The sequence below is a fragment of the Bacillus rossius genome, chromosome 16 (genome assembly GCF_032445375.1).
Source record: "Bacillus rossius redtenbacheri isolate Brsri chromosome 16, Brsri_v3, whole genome shotgun sequence".
Lineage (NCBI taxonomy): Eukaryota > Metazoa > Arthropoda > Insecta > Phasmatodea > Bacillidae > Bacillus > Bacillus rossius.
In genome coordinates this window covers 4055592-4083012 of record NC_086343.1, presented here as the reverse complement: position 1 = coordinate 4083012, position 27421 = coordinate 4055592, and the positions used below count along the sequence as shown (strand labels likewise).

Here is a 27421-nt window from a genome sequence, read left to right as displayed (position 1 = left end):
GCTTCATTTTCCTTCCACACCAAAAAAAAAAGTTTAATTGCGAAGTTTTCTAAACACTGTACGAATCACAGAGGGCTGGTACCAACCGCGGAAAAAAAAAGTTTGCAAAAATTGTCAATATTTTTAACTAGGAAATTTAAGTCCCTGTATTTATATGTAGCGCAGAATTGAATGTGAAATATGAAGTGAGAAAAAAAACAACATGAATCTCTTCATTTAACTTATTTCCAAGTTTCTTAATAGACTGCTAGTGGGAAAGAAGGCGGGGAAAACATTTAAATCATTAACTGCGAGGGGAACTGTATTGCATATTAATTTTGGAAGGTGTTGGAGAAAAAACTCTAAAATAATCAAATATTTTAGGAATTATATACGGAAGAAGAGTAAGTTAAAAAAAATATGTGATCAGTTTTCAGATTGAAGTATGCTACTTTTTTAATCTTTGAAACTTACTTTTGGAAAATTTAAATCAATTTTTAATTGTTTTATTAATTTTTTGTATGTGGCTACTCTGCGATGACTAAAAGTGACCTGTCTGGAATGTTACTAGGCTACCTAGAAGAAGAAGAAGAAGAAGAAGAAGAAGAAGAAGAAGAAGAAGAAGAAGAGGGTGCTGTTTTAACCAGCTTGGAGTTAGCAAGGACATCCGTGAGTTAAAAAAATGGCTTCTAAAAAATTTAAAACAGATTTTTCTTGCAAATTTATTTCCACGGCCACAATAAAGACTAATACCTAGCGTTGTTGTGACGTCAGTCCGATAGATGGCTGACGGTATGTCCAGTACGAACGATGTATCGGGAAGCCAACGATGTACATTCTGTATTGCACAGACCCGAACAAGCCCGAATATCTACCTTCGGACAATGTCGGCATTAAAATGATTTGACAGTATTTTTAATGTAGCTATACTAACCTAACATAACCAACCATCCACAATTTTGTAAAGTAATAAACAAAAACAAACTAACGAAGTTGGCCGAAGGTAGATATTCGGGCTTGTTCGGGTCTGTGCAATACAGAATGTACATCATAGGCTCTTTCGATGTATCTGTCTGATACACATGGTACCAACATGATGACAAATGACCATGAAAAATAATTCTTTTCTCTTAGAAAAAACGCTTTCCTAATCATTATACATGTTTATGGCGGAAAATTAACTTCCAGTTTTAAATATCTTAAAAAAGATCATCACATCTGACACCAGATAATATATATGTCGTGTATAAGCCGTATTTGTTTACATTCATTGGTATCCAGATGACACTATTCCGAAGCCACGATATTCTCACAGAAGTAGAGAAGAAATTTTTTTTTAATCTATGTAGTATTTCATGGATTTAATCATAAATTTTGAAGATTTAATATTTTTTTTTTTGTAAACACTATACACTATCTTTAAGGGAATTGTTGTATTTATATATATATTATTTATATATTTATATAAAACTTTTAATATTATTATATACAACTTTTAACTGAAACAATTATTGATAAGAACAACTGTTACAGATGGAGGTTGAAATAAAGGGGTCACAAAAAAAAAACCAATATCCTGAATAGCCACAGAATAAAATTCATTAAAAAATCATAAAAATATTTTAATTATTATCTAAAAAGTTTTACGAAAAAATAGGTATTTCATGGATTTAATCTTAAATTTTGAAGAGTTAATATTTTTTTGTAAACACTAAACACTATCTTTAAGGGAATTGTTGTATTTATCTATTTTTCCACAAAGTAATTCGACATTAAAAAAAATGTTGTACGAGTTTAATATTAAACAATTCCTGTCATGCTTTTCGATTAGTTCCAAAATAATATCTTGCCCCCCGAAAAAAAAGGGGGGGGGGGGAGTTGGCCATCACTGTTCTAGTTCCTTAAAAAAATACTGCAATTGTTCAATCCAAATATTTTTATTTTTTTATTGACTTAGATGGAGCTGGGGGGCAGACGGTCCTCGGGCAGCTCCCAGTACATCTCCTCGGAGTCGTCGTCCATGCAGTTGTACATGTAGTGCAGCTTGGCCACATCCTTCTCGCTGAGTCCGTCCCGCTGTCCGATCTCCGCCTCCTTGTCCTGGCAACAATGCATCTCCTGACTCATCCTTGCGTGATGCACGTTCACACACTGTCCGCAACAATGCATCTCCTGACTCATCCTTGCGTGATGCAAGTTCACACACTGTCCACAACAATGGATCTCCTGACTCATCCTTGCGTGATGCACGTTCACACACTGTCCGCAACAATGTATCTGCTGACTCATCCTTGCGTGATGCAAGTTCACACACTGTCCACAACAATGTACCTCCTGACTCATCCTTGCGTGATGCAAGTTTATACAAAGTATGACACTGTCCACAACAATGGATCTCCTGACTCATCCTTAAATGATACAAGTTCATACAATCTGTGACACTGTTCACAACAATGGATCTCCTGACTCATCCTTGCGTGATACAAGTTTATACAAAGTATGACACTGTCCACAACAATGGATCTCCTGACTCATCCTTAAATGATACAAGTTCATACAAACTGTGACACTGTTCACAACAATGTATCTCCTGACTCATCCTTGCGTGATACAAGTTTCTACAAAGTATGACACTGTCCACAACAATGGATCTCCTGACTCATCCTTGCGTGATACAAGTTCATACAAATTGTGACACTGTCCACCCTTCATCAAAACGAGATGAAATATACACCTGTTTAAGTCTAATCATAAGCTTTCAAACACAAACAAGTTTCATCAATAATCTGTCCAGTAGTTTTTGCGTGATACTCGAACAAACAAACAAACAAACCAACATGCCATTATTCAGTAAAAAAATATAGAATTTCAATAAAAATAAATGCAATGTTAAACTATTATTAAATCAGTAATAAAAAATCAATATAATGATAACAAATTTGTATGAATTAACTGCGTGGTTTTTGCTTGAAAAGGATTAAAAAAAATAGTCTTGATTGTTTATATATATGTATATATTGATATTTAAAACCGAACAAACTTTGACCAACAAAAAAAAGTTCTCTATGCCACCCGATTCATTTTTTTTTCCATTTCATGTATTTGAAACCATGGTGGTAAGAAGTAAGGATGTTGGTATGTACAATCGTTGCCATGCTAATATTTGAAATAAAAATGAGAACCCCCCCCCCCCCCCTCTTCCAATCCGCATGGCCTAACAATTATTGTTCATAATGGAGTTAACGCTAATTTCTTGCAGATTTGTTCGTACTATGTTTGTTCAGTAGTATTCACTACACGATGGTATCTTTACGATCCTTCCTGGAGAGATATTTTCAAGCTATCGAACAAATTTATCGCATATTGGCTTTTATACAGCTACATCTTGTTTTGCTATCCAATAAATTCAACTTCAGAACAGACATCCGCTCTGTAGACTTGTAAGCTACCTCAATGATTGAAACAAGTATTTTTTTAGGTGTAATTTGTTTGGCTCTATTAAAAATAAAACACTGTTTTGTCTCCGTCAAGTATTATTATTTTTTGACGTGATAACGTCTTATAAATCGATTAACGCCGGCTGCACGCACGAAAAAGCATGACTCATTGTCACGTTCCGCCTGAGACGAGCGTGCAAGAACCGGCCAACCACCGTGCGAGAAAATCTTCTATAATATCAAACAGGTTAAGGCGGGCTTTTGAACTAATTGTTCGTAATTATATTTAAACAAATTATTTAAATTAAATTTACAAACACTGCAAATAATACTTGAAAATTAAAAAGTATGCAATATTTCATCAATGTTTTCTTATGACGTTATCACGTAAAATTATTGTCCGTAATACAGACAATCCCCCTTTTTCAGATTAATTTTTTGCTGCCAAGTGAATTTACGTAGTTATGAAACTTTCCACTGGGCTAATCTTTTAAACGCACGCAAGATCAAGAAATTTAACAAGGCCTATGGATCGGTTAGCTGTGAATCTCTATCTCTGCTGTGCCTTAACTTCCTTGAAGAGACGCGACTTAGACCTGTCAGAGTTTTGAGGTTTAAAAGGAAGTTCCTAGTTCCTTACTGCACGATGTAAAAAGTAACTTGCGTAGTGGGAGTACTTCGTCTGGCCGCCAGAGGCGCTGAGAGTTTTTTTTGGGACGAGAAAAAAAAATATTGGGGAAATTCTTATAACTTTTCCGCTCAACTTCAAGAGCGAGTTCTTTATCTCGTTACAGGAAATCATCGCTACGTAGGCGAGGTTCCTCCTCGGAGCCGTCAACACGTTTGGAGCGAACTTGCGTGTTTAGAGAAGGGTGGGAAGTTATCTGGCAGTTACGAATATTTTCTGAAAATCCGCCCAGCTCAATGTTACGTATTGGCAAAAAAAAAAAAAAAAAAACCCCGTGCGATAGTTGCAAAAAAAAAATGGCAAAATTTCCTAGTCAAGTAAATGAAAACAGGGTTGTAGTTCGCTGAAAACTTATCAGAGTTCCCACAGACGAAAAAATTCTGAAAAAGAAAGAAATACTCTTGAGATGAAAAGTATTTTTTTTAAACCTAGAAATTTTGTAATATCTTAGTTACAATACAATAACTGTATTTTTTAATTAATTAATATCTTGAAACCTGGTGTGCATTTTTATCACAAAGTTGTGCGATGTTAATGATTCCTATCACCAACATTAATTAAACGTAAGAGACACAAGAAACTGTGTGTTCGTTTGAAGTACAATCAAAACTGCACAATCTTTCGTCTGATAACAATAAAATATGTACCGTTTAAAATTTTGATTAAACGAATTTTATTTATATTTTCTTTCGGAATGACAGTGCTGGTTACGCAGTGTCCATGAAAGTGATAACTATGGAGACTGAAATGTGTAGGAAAGCAATTTGATATTGAACCAGCTGTTCTCCGGGATACGTTGCAATGCTACTTTAACGAGAAAAAAAAAGCTCGTGTTTTAAATCTGCTTATTGAAGTGCTCACACACGAAGAAAAAAAAATTGAAGTTGATATCACGCAAATAGGTAGAGACCGGAAAAATTTCGCAGATTCATTTCGCCATAATCTCAAATTCATACACGTATACCTTTAAGCTGCTCTTGCTATTGGCTCACTGTTCGTCTGGGCGACTCTGGGCCAATGAGAAACCCTCAACCAAAGAAATGATGAATCTCGGGCAAACCAGTTGAGACGACTCACAAGTCAGCAGCCAACGAACTGGCCGTTATTTGCCCCGGGTGTACAGAGGACCGTGTAGACTATCCTGGAGGTCATCGAAACCCGCGAATTTTTCAGGTCCCTACAAATAGGTCTATTACTATCGGAGTCACAGCTCTCGCTGACTTCAATTCGACGCTGCCCACCGACGCTCATGAAGTCATCGCTACAAAGTATCACTGGGTTAGTCACACGTAACGACCACAAGTAAAGTCTGTTCTGCTAAGACTCTGTAGCTTCCATAGTTCGAATGCTCAGTCGAGGTAACACCCACCCCGAGAAATTAAAAACATTCATATTTCTGTCGGAAGTTTTAGCTGAAGCTGGATCGCATATTGCTAGAGACCTGAAAAATTCGCGGATTCATTTCGCGACAGGCTAGAATCCAAATAGTCCGGCCTTCTGCTGCTTCAGTGATTGGGCCACAGTTTACCTGAAGGACTCTGAGCCAATGAAAAAAAAAACCTTCAACAGAATAAGTATTGAATCACGAGCATCACAGTTAACAGTTGTCTCGAGTCAGTAGCCAATGTGCAGATGTAATTTTCCCGAGTGCATAAAGGATCACGGAGTCTATCCTATAGGTCAGTGAAATCGCGAATTTTTCCGGTCTCTACATGTTGCGTACGTCAGCTCGAGCCCGTAACACAAAACTCCTTCTCCTCATCGATCCAAACTCTCCAAACGGACCTTGGGTTTTCCCTCCGCAGTTGGCAACCTTGGCCGTGCGCGGGGGCTCATACAAGCTGTAACTAGTTCGCGTTTCATTGAAAACTCGAGGGGAGGCCGCGTTTGAAACCCACCTCCCATCTCCCGCTCATTCGCGCCAAAGCAAACACCGCCGCGGACCGAAATACCCTCAGCGGAGCTGGGAAGATTTTTTTGTTTGTGAAGTGCGTATACAGAACCCGGCGTCGTTCGGGCTAAACCCCCCCCCCCCTCTCCCCCCTTGAGAACTGATTCTCGGAAAATCTCGTTCTCATTTGATGGCTAAGTAATATAAGGAACATAACTGCCGAGTTTCAAGGCTGTAGGACATGACATTTACTTGAAAAAAGAAAGTAAAATTTTGATCTTTAACGAGTCCAAAAATTTTTAACGGAGACAAAAATAGCATCACCAATGCAGTAGCCGTTGTCATGGAGGTGAAGGATGCATCAACAAAGCAACAGCCTTGGGAGATGAATTTCGTAAAATCCGGAATTCACGTGCAATATTCAAAGTCTGTAAGTATTACAATTACTGAGAATTCGTGATGAGTGAGTCAGTGAGTGGGCATCGCTCCTGTGGTAAGAAAAAAGAACAAAAATGATTTTTTCAATAGAGCACCAACCCGAATTGTAAGCAACTAATGCAATGACTGTTACCATGGAGACGCAGAAGGTATCAACTATGCAAAAGCCCGTTACCATGGATACAAATAAAACTTCAATTCCACAGAATCAGGCTCCACAGGAACTTCTCCTGAATAAAAAAATTATCCAATGTCACTCTCCGGCCAATAAGCTGTCTCTATGATTAAAGTTATGTCGATCCTTTGCTTCGTTGCTGCGTGCAAGAAGGACAAACCAACAAACTAACAAACGCACTTTCGCATTTATAATATTAATAGGGAATCAGGATGTTCAGGAACTGCGGGGACAAAGTTCAGGGATGAAGAGACTTCAGTGTTATTTTGAAGCGAAACTTCTTGACAACCGGCAGGTCAAGTCGAGGTGACGACTCATCAGATCGTAACGAAAAGTGCAGCACTCAGGATTGGGTTTTGCTTGATGGTGGAAAGGGAGAAGGGTGAATAGATAATGAAGCAGAGAGTCATACAACTGTAGCGCTCGTTGTATATTACTCGTCGCCATGTTTGATATGGTTGTCTGAGGAGGCCCCGGAGTTGTGACAGACTTGGTTGAGCGCCTCGTGACACTCTTAGGATGGGATTACTCCGGGCCAACCACAGGTTAGCTGAATGTTGGTGGTGGTGGTGGTCAGGGGCGCAACAACTAAATTTCCAAAGGGGGGGGGATATATACCTTTTTATAAAGAATCATCGATCCCCCCTATTGAAGCGCGGGGTCCGGTGGTCCAGCACTTTCATTGCCCCCGTTTGCCCCCACTTAAAGGTTTCAGAGAGAGGGGGGGGGGGCAAAATACCGTTGCCCCCCCCCCCCTTGTTGTTGCGCCCCTGGTGGTGGTGGTGATTCTGGGATGGATCTCCTCAGCCTCTCACTGTAGCTCCTCCTCAAACACTTCCAAGTCGCGATCAAACGGCGTATCCATTTCCCGATGGCTCTGGGGAGCTCGTGTTGTTGATGATTCAGCTCTCACTAGAGAGCAGTTGCCGTCAAGTCCAGCACGCTAAACACCAGCGCAGTCGCAGAGTTCACCAGAGCATTTCGTGAGTGCAGAAGTTTGGCTTGAAACACCTTCTACGTCAGGGTGACTTGAACACGTGACGGGAGTGACCAGGCCCCCAGTACTCACCAGAGGGGTGATGGTCGGTTCTCCGTTCTTGGAGAAGGCATGCGCGCTGTAGTGCATGACGCTCCCATAGTCGTACAAGATGCCGTAGTTGGTGACCCTGCTGGCGTTGTGCTTCTGGAAGTTGTGCTCTTTGCCTGGGAACAAGACAGGCACCGACAATTATAGAAGAAGAAAAAATTACAATCGTACTGGATCACCCTCCATGATTTGAAATACTCATTGTTGAAACTGAATCGGCACATGCTAAAAGGGCCTCAGTCCAAGCAACCAAGTTTTGAGAAAAACGAATAAATCTGTCTCCAAGCAACCCTTTTAGCGTACGTTAAGAATTTCCCTAGCTAATACGTATTAGCTAACCCGCGCGTGTGACTCAATCCCTTTTAGCATATATGGTTGAAGCTATCATAATAACATGCGAGTTTCATGCTTAACTCACTTTGACATTTTTTTGTGACTGAGGCCCTTTTAGCATGTGCCGATTCAACTATAAATGATCACGAAATGAGCATTTTTGTGCTTTTTTGGGTTGAGATGTCAGCTGAAAAAAAGATATGAATAATTAATGTTTTTTGCCTTACGGTGTGCTTATTATTGACTAGCGATTCGCTAAATATAACGGTCAAATTCATTTGATGGCAATGTCACATGCATTTGCTAATATTTTATATTCCAACAGACCCACTCACAATTCAGTTATGACAGTTTTGAATTTCATTACTCTATAAATTAAATATCATTTTGCTTGCTTCTCCATCAAAATATTAATATTCTCATATTTATTTCACTTTGTCAACACTTCATGAGCCACGATAAAAAAATTATGAACAAATAAATATCGTGGGGTTGTTAATAAAAATTTCAAGTCCAATTGATGAAATCTGTTTTTTTTTTTTTGGTTTAATAACCAATGCCAAGAGAACGGGTTCTGAGTCCAAAGGAAACCAGGGAGCGCAAGGCATTTTTCTAACGGAAGTTCCCGATATTAAAAAATTCAATCAGATACATTTTTATCGTTGTTGACAGCAGAATTCTTGAACATGTATAAGTTAGTTACCATGGTTTCCAGTAACTCTTCGATATGTGTCTTCTTACTCACAGTTAACTTACAGCCACGCCCCACATGCCTCCGCAGATAAGACAAGTTACTGAAAGACACGTGCAGGATGCATATTAAACAGTACCGCCTGTCCATCTTGTTTCGCACATGCATTATGCCTTCAAAAGTGCATTCATATATATTTTTTTACCTTGACATCCACCATCTTGTCAACCGTATTGGCCGAAATTTAGAAATTCATAAAAAATTTTTTTTAGTTAATTTACGGATTTATTCCATCGTTTCATATTCTTAGTTCAATCCCTGAACAATACAAAAAAAAAAATAGCCAGTCATGGGGACTTTCAACAGAAGTGAAAACTTAAAACTTTGTTTTTAAATGTGTAATATGACATCATTTCTACGTCAAATGTACGTAAGAAAATGATTTTGGTATTATATCAGTACGATGTCAGCATGATATCATTTATCCTTACATAATTTTTTAGTCACAACAGATGTAAGAGGCATGTCAAAATTAGGCAAAAATTCATTACCTAGCTATGACTTACCAGTGATGTCAGACCTAGGTCATGTATTCACGTGGTCAAATTAACTTCACTCACTGCTACTACAGCCATGTCGGTGACGCGAACTCACAAGATTTTACCCATCCAAAAAAGAGTCCAACACGCACATGATACAGTCGAGTGCATACATTGTATTGGTGTATATATGCGTATGCATGTACACAAGCCGCTGCGATTCGCCAGTCTGGCGCAACACGTCACTAGCATGTCGGTGACGCCAACCCATAAGTTTTGCCCCTACCAAAAAATCGCACAACGCGGCTAAAGACGTTTTCACTTCAAAAAACATTTATACTGGAAAAAAAAAATTACATGTATTGGTTACGCTACAAGTCTACGAGGCTCCAAGACATCATGACTACGAAGCTTCCAGAACACAAGGCTACAGGACTACCAAGCTTCCAGGACACGAGGCTACATGGCTACGAGACTACATGACTCTAACTGTCTACATTAGCACCATTCAGTGGTGAGAGTTAATTCATCTCATGCAAAATAACCTGTTTAAAGTAGTGTCGATTATTGTCAACAGACGACACCACATGTTGCTTACAGGTAAATATTATTTAGTTCTTTTATGCGGGATGCTCACTAACGAAAGCCTCTTCCACCAGCCTCAGTTCAAACGGGAGGGACCTTTTACCAGTCTTGATGTTCTGCCAGTTGATGGTGACGAAGTCGTCCCTCTCGGGTGCGCTCTGCTGGTGGTAGAAGCCCAGGGCGTGCAGCATCTCGTGGACCACGATGCCGTGGTGCACGCAGCCCTTGGTCTGCAGGTTGATGACCTGGCCGCCGCCCCTCTTGCCCACGTACGACCAGCAGCCGGAGCGGTTGCCGCGGAACATCACGTAGTCCTCGTCCGCCTTCTTGTGCGGCCTGAACCGGAGGCACGTCTTCTGGTGGAACTCCTTCATGGCCTCGTGTATCACGTCCAGCTGGTCTTTGGCTGGAACCAGTGCCGAGGATTTGTTACATGCCAGAATTGTCCTTCACCCTGGGAATGGCAGGACAAGACCAGGTAGAATCCATCTTCTGGTGTGGCCTAGAACCAGAGGAATGTCTTCTGGTGGAACTCCTTCATGGCCTCGTGTATCACGCCCAGCTGGTCTTTGGCTGGAACCAGTGCCGAGGATTTGTTACATGCCAGAATTGTCCTTCACCCTGGGAATGGCAGGACAAGACCAGGTAGAATCCATCTTCTGGTGTGACCTAGAACCAGAGGAATATCTTCTGGGGGAACGCCTTGATGGCCTCGTGTATCACGTCCAGCTGGTCTTTGGCTGGAACCAGTGCCGAGGATTTGTTACATGCCAGAATTATCCTTCACCCTGGGAATGGCAGGACAAGACCAGGTAGAATCAATCTTCTGGGGTGGCCTAGAACCAGAGGAATGTCTTCTGGTGGAACTACTTGATGGCCTCGTGTATCACGTCCAGCTGGTCTTTGGCTGGAACCAGTGCCGAGGATTTGTTACATGCCAGAATTGTCCATTTGTCGGACCAGCAACTCCACCCTGGGAATGGCAGGAACAGACATCTCTGGGAAAAATTGTAAGGTAGAATCCATCTTTTGGTGTAGCCTAGAGCAGAAAATGTCTCCTGGTGGAACTCCTGGATACCCTCGTGTATCACGTCCAGCTGATCTTTGGCGGGAACCATAACGGGCCACCGGGAAACTATGAAAACCATAACCGGTGCCAAAGATTTGTTACATGCCAGAATTGGCCTTTTGTCGGACCAGGAACTGCACCCTTGGAATGGCAGCTGATCTTTGGCTGGAACATTTGGAAACATAACTTGGCCACCGGGAACTATGACAACCACAACCAAGTGCCAAGGATTTGTTACATGCCAGAATTGGCCTTTTGTCGGACCAGCAACTGCACCTTTGAAATGGCAGCTGATCTTTGGCTGGAACATTTGGAAACATAACATGGCCACCGGGAACTATGACAACCACAACCAGTGCTAAGGATTTGTTACATGCCAGAATTGTCCATCGGACCAGCAACTGCATCCTTGGAATGGCAGAACCAGACACCTCTGGGAAAAATGGTCAGGTAGAATTCTCTGGGTTTAAAGTGTTAACACAGCAAATATTTAATACTGTCAATTAGTTTCTTCTAAAAGCAAACATTGATGTCTATTTATCTATTTTAATCTGCTCCCCAAATAACTCCTTTGAAGCATAGGCCGCGAAGTTTATTCTTACTTGTATCTTGACTTAAATGCCAGTTATTCTCTCGTCACTCGGTTGGGTTTCAATTTTAAGCTTGTTTCGATTGTAGCATCTGGAGTAGGTACCCACCTAACCACGCACACGATTGTCTATTGCGTTGGGGGTAGTCGGATGACAGTTTACTTAATGAATTACGAATTTGAATGCAACTTTATCACTGTTTGATTCACGTGTCTGGAAATACAACGTTGCCTCTTTATTTATTCTTTTTTAACAGGGACACTTACCATTAAATTATAGTTCTTCATCAGGCCACGCGGACAATTCTGTCATACATAACTTCAGATTTTTGACATGTAACTTTTTTTTCTGACCAAATTTTTTTATTAGTTCTTTTTTGTTACATATTTGATAACAAATTATAACTTCTTAACAATGTCGAAGATAATAATGTCACAGAAGACTGGCAGCGACTTTCTTTTCGTTACGCCCTTAGCTAAAAAGGCAATTATCTTAATGAGAGAACTTAAATCTTGAAAGGGCACGGAGATTAAAATGATTGGAGTGACTAATGATGTGCAATAAAGAGAACAGCGCGCAGTCTGTATTTCAGCCGTGTTCAGAGTTCTTCTATCCAGAGCTCAGATGCCGTGGGATGAGTATCAGCGTTCGAAGAAAATCGAGACAAGTACTATTTATTTCGGCATTCATTTTTTTCGGCACATTCTGTAATCCGGCACTGGTTGAGCCGCTCGCGTCCGAATTTTTTTTTCTCCGCTTGGATTTGGGCATTTATTGACCTTAGCTGCCAGAATATTTTTTAAACATAATGTATTTTTTTTTTTGCACTTCACCCGTTGAGTTCCGAACGTATATTGTATTGCGGCTTGTCTGGTTGTGTTGTTGTATCGCCCCAATAGTATATTGTATTGCCGGCTTGTGTAGTTGTATGTATCACATTGTAACGCATGTACCAATAATTTTGACACGTGCTCTGTGTAGCAGTACGTGGAGAATGTTACCGAAAGGAGGTCTCGAAATGAGAATCGGTAGGGACCGGAAAAATTCGCGGAATCAATGACCTCCATTATCCTCTGCATTTCTCTAGTAAACACGCGTGTTCATTGGTTACTAAATTGTGAGGCGTCTCCACTGGGTAGCTTGTGATTGGACGCTTCTTTGGTCGATAGTCTCTCATTGGCCCAGAGAGCTCCAGTTAAACTGCGAGCCAATAGCAGAACCAGCAGAATTGTACACATGTTTGAATTTCAGCCCATCACGAAATGAATACGCGGATGTTTCCGGTCTTTAAGTATCGGTGTTCAATCCCACGCATTTCCAGCGAGACGTGGGGGTTGTTTACAGATCCAGCGAGACGTGGGGGTTGTTTACCGATCCAGCGAAGCTCTGTGCCGCAGTGATATTCGCGCGAGAGCTGAGTTTACGCCTTGTGCCGCATCCTGCCGGTTGATTGGGCGTGTGGAGAGTGGTAGGGTAGTGGTGGGGGGAGGGAAGCAGCAGACCGTCGCTTTGTGCTACTCCCGAGACAGCGCTGGAGAGCATTGTAGGAGACTGCGTTCCGGCAAATGTTCGCCCTCTGACGAGAGAAAAAGGAAATAGAACTTGTTTGGAGCGTCGAGCGAGTGTTGAAGTTGAGTAACACAGTGTACGATAATTAAACAAGCATTTTTATAACTGTTGTTTACTGAAAAAAGTGACAAATACCATCCAAATTTATCCCTAGTAAACTGTATTTAAAAAAACGAAAACTTTCAATAAATCTTATAGACTTAAGTAAAACTAGTAAAACCTATAAAACCTTCAGTTTAACACGTAATATAAAATTACAAGTCATAAATGAACTTATGATTTGGATGAAGTAGGGCTTTAAGGCACCCCGCCTCGTCAGGGGTGTGTGTGTGTCGGCGAGGCGGGATGATAAGCGCGACGCTCGCTGGTGCTTCTAGCGCGGTGTCTCCTCTGGACTGGCGCGCAGTCTTCTCTTGGTGCGTATTTGAGCGGTGACTGTCTAACAGTGCACGGCGGCGAAATGAAGATAAATGAAAGTTGCTTGAGTGCTTTGGAAAAATCTGCACCGGTTGTTTCACGACGGGGGAAAAAAAAAACCCTTGCGGTTTAGTAATTGCAGCTCTTCTAAGACTACAGTTTGAAAAACGAAATACGTAAACGGATCTACTCACCCGCCCTCAGAGTGTTCTTGGAAAGCTTCCCGTAAACGGACACCGATCTGTTGGGAGCAGATTTTCAAACACCGAGGCTCTGCACGCTGTGCCCATGGCCCCCACAAGGGCGGGGCTGGGTGGACCCTTAGGCCAAGGAGCCGGACCCAGCCCTGTTTATTTTGAAATGTTCAACTAGTAAAATTTTTTAAAAACTAAAAAAAAAAAAAAAAATTGAATATTATTTTTTCCAATGAAATTTTAGAAGGTTTTACACACCTACAGCTAATTTTATTTTTCTGTAACCATTTTAAATTTTATCTTAGTGTGTGAAATAAATATAAATACTTATAAACAAAGCTTAGTTTGGACTTATGAATTAGGTTCAGGTTAAATAACGCTCTAAAAAGTGCGTAGGTAAGAAATAACCGTGAAAATGTAATGTAGCACGTGGCTGTAAATTTGTGGGTAAGGGGTGGGTCCTATCTGGCTCCAGGGCCCGTGATCAAATGTGGGGGCCCGTGGTGTTTTCCTGGTTAATCCGGGGTCTCAAGGCCCTGCTTGTATCGGGTTGTCCGGTGAGTGAGTCAGGAGGCTAAGGCTATGACCAAGGGCGCAAAAACAGGTGGGGGCAAGGGTATTTTGCCCCCCCCCCCTCTCTTCTGAAACATTGAAGTGGGGGCAAACGGGGCCCAAAGAAAGTGCTGTGTATCAATTTTTAGATAATAAAACTGCTTAAATAGCACCATTTTCCACCTTGAAATACAAATTTTCCCGGGGGAGCCTTCACTTCAATAGGGGGGGATCGATGATTCTTTATAAAAAGGTATATTGCCCCCCTTTGGAAATTTAGTTGTTGCGCCTCTGGCTATAACTATGCTGGGTTGTCCTAGTCTGGTCATGGCATAGGCTCTAACACCTTCCTGGTCCCTGCGGGGAGTAATCTCTTGGCATCTTTGTCTTAATATTACTTGCTTTGGAATGTATAAAAAGTGATCTGTGAGCTGACTCCCGACCTACCCTTAAAGGGCGCATGTTTGGGAGGACAGGTGGAGGGGGGCCGACCACTGATGTCTGAGGCCACGTGTGGGGTGTCGATGTGCGAACGGAGCAACGGCGAAACGCACGGGGCAGGGTTGTGAGAAACGGGAGCACACCGAAAAAAACCCCACCCGGTTCGCAGCAACGTCCGCCACATTTCCCGACCGCGGGATCGGAGTCCAGGTCTGGTGGCGTGGCCGCTCGCCGCCACGACTGTTCAGCCAATCAGGGAACGGTTTACATTTAAATTTAACCATTGGAGGTGCTAGGGACAACACAAAGCATAAATGCCCGGTTAAGAATCCGAACCCAGTATTGCCGCGAAAAATATTTTGTGGTGGTACAGTTGTTTTCATACTTGGATGTACAATTTTACATGAATACATATGTTCCATTAAAAAAAAAAAAAAAAACAGGAGGTGTGGCTGTGTCATGGACACGGCCGTGTGTTGTACGTGAATACGTGTACATAACAGGTAATGTTTTTATTTTAACACCACATATATATATTCACTGTAACTATTTTACACTAATGTTTTACACATGCAATCGATAGATTTTGTCGAGATCTGACGATTGAAACTCAAACGAACGTCGTAGCTTCTCCGAGTCAAAAATTATACTAAATGGAAAACTCGAAACGCAGAAAAATGACCTCAAAAGGGCGGCGCTTCCCCCTCCAGCGCGTCACTTAGCGTAACAAATTATTTGATCCTTTAGCTATCCAGTGAATTGATTAAATTTTGACTGGAGATGATAGATATATAGATGAAACACCTAACTGTATCCCCCGATTTTGCTATCATTCGTTTTTTGAATTGCCTCCCACTATGGAAACAATTTTAAAGACGTATTCACGTAAAAACAAAAAAAAAAAAAAAACACCGTACTGAGTGGCAGGGGTTATCCCTCTCATAAAGGCTGAAGTTGCAAAACACGACATTAAGGCTGCCTCGCTGTACCATGTTACAGTTTATTAAGCTATTTTCAAAGTTTGGAGTTCATTGGTTTAAGATTCAAATTTCACCATTCTGTAAGTGTAACACATGCCATTTATTATTTTATTAATATTTTACAATGTGTTTTTATGCATTAAAAATAATTAATCACTCTCTTGCATGAATATTTTTTTTTAATACATTAGATAATGCGGGCGCGCCAATAGAAACTCGCCACACAGCGGTGACATGAAACAAAACAGAGCTAGCTACTCACACGCGTTCACCGGCGCGTTTTTAATCAAGCTACTTCCCGCAACGTAGCTACTTTTTTTTTCTTTTTAGAGTGATGGCAGAATCATGTTTCCGCACCGGAAGGTTTAATTTGTAAGAGCAGGAGGAAATCGCGATCTGGGACATGCCTGCGAGGGAATACAAAAAATAAAAAAAACAACAATAGTGTTGGTTAGGAAACGTTACGTTATTGCTCAACAAAGGATGCTGTAAATCCAATATATCCTGTTTTTCCGGCATGTCTCCCGCTGTATCAACAACACAGACAGTGGATCTTGCTTCCTCCGAGTCCACTTCTGTGCCGGCAGCTGGCTCTGCGCGTCCAGACAATTCCTGTGCGTCTCGAGTGGCCCAGTGTAATGGAGCCTGGATATGTCAGAGAGAGGCTTCGTTTCATTTACCGTCTCAAGCGCCCTTGTCCTGCATGGTTAAAAACCCCGCACGGTAGAGTGTATAGGCTTCGGCCTGAGACACACTTAGGTCCTCCCCTAACATGAAACATCCCCCCCCCCACACACACTTAGATTAACCTAGGCTAGGAAAATTAACATTTGTTAAGGGCGTACACATGGTGCGCAGAGCTTCAGGAAAAAACAACGCGATTTCAAAAATACACAATATATCAGAGTGGAGTCTGCTCACGAAAAGCTTTCAAGAATTCGCCGAGGGCCGAAATTTTTTCTTTTGATTTCGTATTAAGTTATGAAACCGTATTTTTTAGAATTGTTAAAATTTTCTAAAACACGCATTTATTCATAGTGATTTTTAGGCGTAAAACAACCGGTACAGATTCTTGAAAGCACTTAAGGGACTTGCATTACACCTTTATCTTCATTTCTCGATCATATAATGTTACGGTCATCGGTTGTCCTGTGCACGACGAGAAGACTGCGCGCCAGTCCAGAGGAGACACCGCGCTAGAAGCACCAGCGAGCGTCGCGCTTATCATCCCGCCTCTAGGCGGGGCATCTTAATAGTTAAGAGACCGGAAAAATACGCGGGTTCATTTTCGCGATACGCTGAAATGAAAATAACTGTACCTTCATGCAACTCCTGCTATTGGTTCACTGTTGACCTGGAGGACTGCGGGCCAACTATAGACCCTCAGTCAAGCAGTATCGAATCACGAGTCTCCCAGTTGAGACGCCTCACGAGTCAGCAGACAATGAACAGGTGACGTTTGCACAGGCTCGTGGAGTTTGTTCTGGAAGTCGTTGAATACGCGAATTTTTCCAGTCCCTATTAATAGGGACCTGAAAAATTCGCGGTTTCGATGGCCTTCAGGATAGTCTACACAGTTATCCGTAAACTCGGGGCAAATAACGGCCAGTTCGTTGGCTGCTGACTTGTAAGTCGTCGCAGCTGGTTTGTCTGTGATTCAATCCTTCTTTGTTTGAGGGTTTATAACTGGTTGAGATTCGTTCAGATGAACAGTAAGACAATAGCAAAATTATCTAAGGTGTTTGAGTTCTAGCCAATCACCGAATGAATCCGCGAATTTTGCAGGTCTCTACCTATTAATAGTGACACCTGTATTTCGCAAATACATTTCGCGTTAAGGTATTTCACAAAATACTGTAGCTTTTCTCCTGTGGTTATTGGCTGAGGTCGGTGAGAGGTGTCGTCCCGCTCTTGACGGGGCCAATGAGAATGTCGTCACCGTACTACTGCACCCTCACAATTTGCCATGACTCTTAGAAAAAGCAACAGTGTTTTGTGAAATACCTTGACATGAAATGAAATCGCGAAATACAGGTGTCCCTACCTATTAATAGTTTCAAACAAACTTTGGTGAAAGGGAAGTTGGACACACGAAGTGAACACCGGGAGTGCCAGGCCGATGGTCACCCACTGAAGTGCTCCTTGTCGATGACGTAGGGCACCACGCCGTTGAGCCAGTGCACCGCCTCGTCCTGCAGCGCGTTCCTGGGGTCTCCGTCGCCGTCCAGCATGATGTCCCCCTCGAAGAGGCCGCTCAGCTCCCAGGCGCTCACCGGGTCCGCGGGGCTCCACTGGGACACCAGCCTCTCTGCGGACACACACCCGGGGACACGCCCCAGTCCGTGCCGCGACCAGCACTAGACGCTGTTACCGGCGGGGGAGCCTACAAACTCACGTAGTTTCGGTTCCCTGCAAGAAGATTTCCCGAAGATTTCACGAAGTTTTGCGTTTTGGTATTAACGCCAACTTCAGCCGCTAAATCGGAAGTTTCCAATGAAAACAAGCATGTCGTGACTGACCCAACCTAAAACCTAACCTTTCGATTTTTTTTTTTAAATTTCAATTTTTCGAAAGAAAAAACCGAAGTTTGCACGAACGTGGTAGGGAACCGAAACTACGTGAGTTGTAGGCTTCCCGTTACCGGTACCTGCGCGACTCCGCCACGCCATCGTCGGGAACCTTCGACCGTCCTCGGGATTGCTCGGCACACCCAATACCCACACAAAACTTGGCGTCCATTTAGCAAACGATTTCAGTTTCATTTTAGCATCCTGACGAAATTACTTTAACAAAATGGCAAAAAAAAAAAAAAAATCCAATAAAAATGAATATCACTAATTAAACACAAAAATAAATACTTCTTTAAAGAAAACAAACTCACGTAGGTAACAGCTAATTAAACAATGAAGAAACTTACCGGAACCGGTAACAATGCCTTTTCGTAGTCGAAGCCTTATTTATGACGTGACAACGTCTAATAAATCGATGAACGCCATCTGCACGCACGAAAAAAAGTGTCCCGTAACGCACATTGTCCCGTTACGCTCATTGTACGCTTGCGCCTGCATCTATCTCTTTTCCACTCGATCGGAACAACCATCGATTTGACCTTTTTCGAAGGCACATTAATCTTGAAACACTCCCATTCGTTTCCTTCTTTTCCCTATCATCGTCCTGTACTTAACAGAATAACACAGATTGGAAGAAGTTAAATAGCAAACAATGAATAAAAGTTATAGTTAAAATAATCTCTTCGTTAAAGTAATAAAAGTAAATTTATCAATTCAATTGTAGCTTTAATTTCACGCCTTCTTTGTATCCATACAAAATAGTGATAATTCAATAAAAAATTATTCAATTTTATTCATAAAAGTATGCAATCATTTCATCAATGTTTTGTTATGACGTTTTCACTATCGTCCGTAAACCGACTTTACAGACAACCAGTTTTTTCTTGCTGGTTCGGAACTATTGCTTAATGAAGCGACCCAGAGCGGACACCGCCGACTGCAACTGGGCTGTACGACCCAGTGGCAGACTGCCAGGACAGGGTCGCGGTCTACCCCGGGACCCAGGTGGGAGTACCAGCCTCCAGCAATCCACCAGTTCGTGTTAAAGTATACCAGTTAGCTACGTGCTTTGCTTGAATTGTTGTGCATGTAAGGCCATATTAAAGAATTGTTTGACTGTAAAGTCGGTTTACGGTTTAACTTGACGTCATAACAAAACATTGATGAAATGATTGCATACTTTTATGAATAAAATTGAATCGTTTTTAATTAAATTACCACTATTTTGTATCGATACAAATAAGGAGTGAAGTGAAATCTACAATTTAATTGATAAATTAACTTTTATTTGCACTCATTAATTCAAATATGTTTATTACTTTAACGAACAGATTATTTTAACTTTAACACTTATACATGTTTGCTATTTAACTTCTTCCAAGCTGTGTTATTCTGTTAAGGATAGGACGATGATAGGAAAAGTAGGAAACGAATGGGAGTGTTTCAAGTTTAATTTGCCTCGATAAAGTTAAATCGATGGTTGTTCCAATCGAGTGGAAGAGAGATAGATGCGGCGCAAGCGTACAATGAGCGTAACGGGACACAGCGTAACGGGAAAATGTGCGTAACGGGACACTTTTCGTTCGTGCAGCCGGCGTTCATCGATTTATTAGACGTTGTCACGTCAAAAAAGGTACTGTGCAAGTAGTTGTTTTAGATTTAAGAGTCAACAATTTAATTTCCTGCACAGAAAAATTGTTTTCTGTACTCTAACAGGGCACCGACGAATGTCCCCTCCCCCCTTCTCCACGAACCACCACAGCCCAAACTAATGCGGACAGCAATGCACAAGTTCCCGCTCCCTTGCTCAGTAGTTTATTTCTACTCTGTCCATGTCTTCTTCCGGAACCATCCTTCTGTTTCCTGTAACCAACCTGCTTGTTATTAATGTATGTTTTTTGGCATCCCATTATGAAAGTGGCGAAGAATTTTGCCTTGTCCATGCAGGTTTTACTAGTTTTTTAGTCTAGAGTTAAGAAGTGAGGGGAGTTAGCCATGGCGCCAATTGCTGCCATGGCTGGCCAATCCCCTCCCAGCACACAATGCATGCGACCATCTCCCTGCATGGCTTAAGTCCAGTACGAGTAGAGCGTTTAGGCTTCGGCCTGAGACGCACTTAGTCTCCTCCCTAACCCGGACCCCTCCCAAATACACTTAGAGAAAACCCTAGGGCACTTTCAGACGGTTTATCTCTACATCGGAGCAGGTATATTCAATGTTGCCAATGACAGGGAATCACGTGATTTTTTTTTTCACGTAGCAAGGGAATCTGTGTGGATAGTCCAGCCGAGGGTGCGGAAGGAAATAGCAGTCCATGAACGGAAGCAGACACTCTGAGAGATTGTGCTGGTCGGAGCCGGCTCCACACATGAAATTGATGCCAAAGTACGTCCAGTCGGTAGCCAGGCTCGTTCATTCAGTCGCAAGCATCGCCAAATCCAGTATGTGGGAAAGAAGCATCCATTTGGTGGCCAGGTGCGTACTCAGTAGGTGGCAAGGTGGCACCCAGTTGGTGGCTAGAGCTGTCTATTCAGTGTCCAGGACACCCTAGCACCATCGTGCACACCATAGTACCTTTGAATATATATACTGTATAGAAGTCGCCAGCCCAGGTTAAAATTTATAATACGGTTTTGAGGTAGTTGGTTAATTCACCGCCGCATCCGCCACCATCTCTAGGGCATCGACTTGTGGTGGTCCCTAGCGGACAAGTGTCGAACTCTTCAAACACCCCTTCCCCCTCCCGTTGAACTACCTTGAGCTGCAGTGAATGATGGATGGGCGGGTGCGGGGGAATGACAGCTGGCGACAGTGCTGCGCTCTAACGTGTAAATAACAACCTAAGACGATACAGGGCGTTACGGCAGCGCACTGCAGGCGGTGAAGTTCCCAAGCTGCTCATCACACGCTCCTGATAAACGTAGAGTAAATCCTATCCACTCGCGACTTCTATACAGTATATATATATTCAAAGATAGTACCCCCGTGCACACCATAGTACCCTCTTTATGAGGTGTTGGTGTGCATGTCACAATTGCAATAAATAAATGAAAATAAATGGATGCATCAAGTCGGTAGCCAGTAGGGGCAGGTGTTGAAACATGTCCTCGCTCACCCACTTCGTCGTCGGAGCTCCTGGTGACCCCCGGGTGGGCGGGGTGCAGGGGGCCGTGTCTCCTCGCCGCGCAGAGTCCCAGCAGCGCGCCCGCGACCACACACAACACCCCCGCGGCCGCCATCTTGCCTGGGCCTGTCTCGTCGGGAGACCCCGTCTCCCGGGTACATTTATAGAGTGGGCTGGGGATAGCCCAATGCTTTCCCGAACACGTAGCAAGCCCAAGCAGGAAGCTCCCAGGGGGAAGATTAGATTGCGCGTACGGGAAAGTGAAAACTAGGGAGGGCCCACGCAACTTGGTTATTCGCGAACGCGCTCCGATAAGCGGCCAGTGGACTCGGCTCGGATCACACATCCACCTACTTGCATGTAATTACGACGTGTGTCGTGCGCTACCTTCCTTCAGCGTTGCGTGTCCATCCACCGCAGAACAAGGAATGATGTGTCCACCCACTGCAACCTTTGCTCATCACTTTCAGCCAAAGGTCACAATTACCCGCCCCCAGCTGGGTACTAACGTGTATAAAAAATTTATCTAAGTGCAGAAAAATTGCTCTGCCCAAAATACTAACCACGTCTAAAAACCCACAAATCAGAACGGGGGCAGACTTAAAGAAAATATTACAAGATGTTAATATCCAAATTACTTCAAAAGCTTTAAAAAATTATTTACAGCAGAAAATAAGAGATAGGGCCAGTTTGGTACAGCTAAGAAAAACTACAACCGAAATAAAGATAAGCATCTAAAGTTTATTTTCCTAAAAAATAAAGTTATTACTTTGCCAAAAATATGACGTGTTCTGAGAAAAACATTACATTACGTAAAGCACGTCGCATAAATAAGTTGATCCAATTACAATAACGTATTAGGCAATACATAAATTCCTTATATAGTATAGATGAGATTATATTTAGTCCAACTTCGTTGCCACACTCCATATAAATATCATTACTTCCTACCATAGATTTCCTATATTCCCTACCCGGAACGTACATTTATACAACTATAAAATAGTTGAGCATGAAATTTAAAGATTAAATACGTTATCAAAATACCAATGATTTAATAAAGAGTTCCGGGCTTACAAAGCCAAAATAAAAATAAATAATCTAGGGGTAGCAGACATGCTACACCACCTTGCAGCTTGGCGAAGTGTGAGCACTCGCGAGCGACATGTGCTGTTGTGTCGAGTAAGTACACAAGCCCTCAAACTAAAAGAAAATTTTTTAAACAAGTGTCATGACAGAAAAGTTTTGGATATCGAGTAAAATGTATTTTAATATACCTACAGTTTATTAATATAGACGTATAAAATACATGTGTTCTTTAAATTATTAATGCACTGGGGAATTTTGATTTAATGCAGTTTTTTTGGACATACGCTATTGCAGTTATGCACTATTTGTCATGTGAAATTTTTTATTTTTAAATTTTTTTATATTTTTATAACTTTTATAATCTAAAAAAATTATTGTCATATTTATTATTATTTTTATTTTAGGAATTTTTCTATGACAAACAGTGCAAAACTGCAATGGCGTATGTCCAAAAAACTGCATTAAATTTAAATACATATGTTACTGGGAGCGCAACACTATTTATTCGTCAAATCTAGTAAAATCACTTTCGGCATAGCCTACAGGCGCAGGTAGATTTAGAAGTACCTTTTTTTTCTACTTCTGTGGCGTTCTTGATACTTCTGGAACATTCTAGAAACTCGTAGATAATTTTTAGTAATTAATGTAAATAGCAGCTTACATGTTCTCCAGTATTATAAAATGATCGATGAAACATTTTCTCGTATTCCATGCAGCGAAAATGTTTTGAATGTTTTTAATTTGATGCATCCAGCATTTCATAAATTAAAAATAATGTCATACAGTGCCTACTAAGGGAGTTACGATTTTTTGTTGTTATTAAATCCTGTTTATTAATCCCTTGCAGTAGTGGTTCTTCTTATCGAAAATTGTTTTTGACTAAAGTCTTAGATACTATATACAAGATTAAAAATTAATTGTAACATATTTGATAGTGTGCCTGTTAAAAGAGTTATGAATTTTTCTGTCCTTGAAACCTCCTTCAAACGCTGTTTTTTTTTTTAAATTATGATTGGTCAAATAAAAAATTGAGTAAGATAAATTTGTACATTTACATGAAAGCAACTGTATTGCTACAAAAAATTGTTCGCAGCAAAACTGGGTTCGGAATCTTGCCCAAGCATTTATGCTTCGTGTTGTTCCAGCGACAAAATTAGTTACGAAGTTTTTTTGTAAATAGTTTCCTGAATAGATTTACAGTATAAACTGCGCACTAAAGTACAGAATAAAGGTCTATTTTTTTAATTATTTGTGGCGGATGACATAAATCCAAGTTCACAAAGACAAATTTTTTTTTCTAGTATTAACTGTTTAGCGAATTTTAACAAGATGGACAGTATTTTAATAAAAATTCTATTACGAAATTCAGGTCCACGGGTCTAGAAATTTATGCTTGTAAGTATAAAAAATTATGTGACAATTGTCGTAAGCGCAACGAGACATATTCGGGTATTGTTGAAAAGAACGATTTCCAATGTGCGGCAATTCGCTGTGGAAATTTACAATATTATTCTTGTAGCATGGAAAACTATTTCTTGGGAACTTTCCAATGGAATATTTTATAGGAGTACAAAATAGAGAGAAAAAAAGATGATATGCGCTGCGGTATAATTCCATGGAGTCGTGTCGTGACCGGTGTGACTTGCGGAGAACTACCCGTGACCGCTGACGCCATCTTGCAGGGAGAACGCCCGTGCCAGAGCCGGTCGGAGTCTCGCCGACTGGTTCTCCCTCGCTGCAGGGTGACGTAAACAGGCGTTTCCGCGGAACTGCAGCAGGTCCAAGGTCGGCGAGTTCCCGTGGATAGCGCCGGCCATAGAGTCACGGGCCACGTAGACGGATCCTCGTTGGCAATAGAGTCAAGAGCCACGTAAACAGATCCTTGTTGGCCATAGAGTCAAGAGCCACGTAGACGGATCCTCGTTGGCCATAGAGTCACGGGCCACGTAGGCGGATCCTCGTAGGCCATAGAGTCACGGGCCACGTAGATGGATCCTCGTTGGCCATAGAGTCATAGGCCACGTAGACGGATCCTCGTTGACCATAGAGTCATGGGCTACGTACACGATCCTTGTTGGCCATAGAGTCACGGACCACGTAAACAGATCCTTGTTGGCCATAGAGTCATGGGCCATGTAGACGGATCCTTGTTGGCCATAGAGTCACGGGCCACGTAGACGGAACCTTGTTGGCCATAGAGTCACGGGCCACGTAGATGGATCCTCGTTGGCCATAGAGTCATAGGCCACGTAGACGGATCCTCGTTGACCATAGAGTCATGGGCTACGTACACGATCCTTGTTGGCCATAGAGTCACGGACCACGTAAACAGATCCTTGTTGGCCATAGAGTCATGGGCCATGTAGACGGATCCTTGTTGGCCATAGAGTCACGGGCCACGTAGACGGATCCTTGTTGGCCATAGAGTCATGGGCCACGTAGACGGATCCTCGTAGGCCACAGAGTCACGGGCCACGTAGACGGATCCTCGTTGGCCATAGAGTCACGGGCCACGTAAACAGATCCTTGTTGGCCATAGAGTCATGGGCCATGTATACGGATCCTTGTTGGCCATAGAGTCATGGGCCACGTACACGATCCTTGTTGGCCATAGAGTCACGGACCACGTAACGGATCCTCGTTGGCCATAGAGTCACGGGCCACGTACACGTATTTTTTACTCAGTGCATCCAGCATTGAATAGCTTAGAACGATTTATCATATTGCGTCTACTAATTCAGTTGTAATATTTTTGATCAAACACTATTTATTATCCGTTGCACTAATATGTGGGCGTATAAAAATTTGCTTCAGACCAAGGCTTAGAATAATATTAACACGGTTCAAAATAAGTTTGGCAAATTTGATAGTAAGGAAGTTTAAATATTTTGTAATTACAACTTACCATTATAGAGGTACTTTGGAAAGCACCCATAGAAGTATAATATTGGTTTCACATGATTTATTTTCACCCTCTATGATATATATCTTTGCTTTATTATAAAAGTTAATTGCAACCTTTTTCTCTATGAGTATTTCAATTTGTCTTATACTGTAATTTTATTACTTTCTCGGAGTAAAATTTTATTAATGCCTTGTTTGGTAATGACCAATGAAAAATTACGTTACTACAATTCTGTATTGTCTCTACGATATAACACTTAATAGATCGCAATTCATTGGCAGCTAGATGTGGAATAAATTTTCCTTTTTACATTTTTTTTATGATTTCGAGCGATATATCGCCGAGCAAGGACACAGAATATTGAACTGTTTGAAATTTGGAAAGTAAGTTTTTGTTCGACTTTCGTCCGAGCTAGACTCATTATAGCTAAGCTCCAGAAGATAGAGAAAGTGAAATGGAAAGATCGTCGTAAAACTTCAAGATTAAGGTAAAGGAGTTTCAACAGAGATTTAATATACTTTGTATGATTTAATTTTTGTCGGCACTACGATGTTTGAGAAGAGGTAGTGACCGCCCTTGACGAATCATACTTCAAGATCGACGTGATACAAGCAATAGTAATTGGCATCATATTTGAGAGTGTATTCAAATCCGACGAAGTAAAAGAAGAATATCAGTCCCACGACACGGAAGGAAGGATGCATTGCGGACTAGTAGACCCGAGTTCAGCGCCCACATCACCCCAATGCTGAAGGAAGGATGCCGGTCTGACGCGAACCCCGGACCCCGGAGTGCCGCATCCACCACGACTACGCGGGTCGATCAACGTCCGTTACGAAAAGGAGAGAACCAGAGCCGTGACTAGGGAAATACAGCGGTGATTGCCGTACCAGCAAGACAGAAGGAAACCACCGATAAGTAATGTATTCTCGATCAGTTCCAAATCGAGACACGGATCACTGAGGTTTGTCTTCCGACCCCAAACTACTCGAAGTTGCCCAACAAGGATTCTGTGCTAACAATTGAGTAAAACTTACGACACTAAGTACCTTATTTCACTAACAAGCTAATCAAAAGGAAATTTTGCATAAGTAAATGATGATGTCTTAAGTGTTATGTCGTAGAAAGTCACCACAGTTTGTTTCATTGAGATATTTTCTTATTTAACTGATGTTCAGTAAAGGACAATGTTAATGAGCCCATCGAGTCATGACAATAATAATCAGTTCCAAAACCAGAGGATCCCTTTTGCTCTAAAGTAAAGACTGAGGCACTAGTGGGCATAAATATTGTTTTTTTAAAAACAACAAAATAGTGATATTTGAATAACAAGTTGTAATTTATCGTCAAATTTGTTAATCGAACCAAAAAGTATTTACTTTATTGATTTTGAGTTTACTTGAATTAAATTAATGACTCAAATACCAGAGATATCATTTAATAAATAAAACCAATGATTTCACTAACATATCATATATTGTAATACATGTAAGGTGGGAATAGTTGTCTTGTGCAATGTAAGTTTGAATGTTAATGTAAATAAGTACATTGTCACCATTGAAACACAAGTTCAGATACCAGTAAAATAATTTTAAACAATTTTTCTTTAATTTAAAGTAACTTTCGCTGCAACACTGTTTAAACACTATGACTCTTAAATTCTATTCATTTATAGATATTTAAATCACTAGTAGAGTTTTGTAAGAGAGTCAAATTAGATATAAAAAAACACCATTTTTATTATTTTTAATATTTATATTATTACTTAAAGAGGCTTAATATGATATATTTAATATCATTATTTCTATGAATATAAACTATATATAGTTAGTAGTTCCATACCATTCTTTTAATGTAATGGTTTATCTGATCAAAAATTATTTCAGATAATAGTTTAAGAAAATGTTAAGGATTTTTACAATAAATTATAACGGAATTTATAATATACCTAATTAAAAGGTTTGATATTTTCTGTCCATAAACCCTTACAGTAATGGTTGGTTACATAAAAATTTACCTTAGACTACAGGTTTATACCAAATATAGAAAAAGTTAAAAGAAATAATAACGGATTAAAT

At 41.2% G+C, this 27421-nt stretch overlaps 1 protein-coding gene across 1 annotated transcript; it reads right to left on the bottom strand.

Annotated features, from left to right (window-relative positions):
* Positions 1-1900: 1900 nt before the first annotated feature.
* LOC134539910 (hatching enzyme 1.2) lies at positions 1901-21480 on the bottom strand. Its single transcript, XM_063382259.1, has 5 exons — positions 21341-21480; positions 17787-17963; positions 9947-10249; positions 7678-7811; positions 1901-2079 (listed from the first exon to the last, which is right to left on the bottom strand). Exons 1-5 carry the CDS (start codon positions 21462-21464, stop codon positions 1933-1935), a joined length of 885 nt encoding a protein of 294 aa, XP_063238329.1. The 5' UTR covers positions 21465-21480; the 3' UTR covers positions 1901-1932.
* Between the last annotated feature and the right edge of the window lie 5941 nt (positions 21481-27421).

Coding starts and splice junctions, on each gene's coding strand:
- LOC134539910 (XM_063382259.1), bottom strand. CDS start 21,464: ATGGCGGCCGCGGGGGTGTTGTGTGTGGTCGCGGGCGCGCTGCTGGGA. Junction 10,250..17,786: donor CATCGACAAGGAGCACTTCA/GTGGGTGACCAT, acceptor CACTGGTTCCAG/CCAAAGACCAGCTGGACGTG. Junction 2,080..7,677: donor AACCGACCATCACCCCTCTG/GTGAGTACTGGG, acceptor CATTGTTGCCAG/GACAAGGAGGCGGAGATCGG.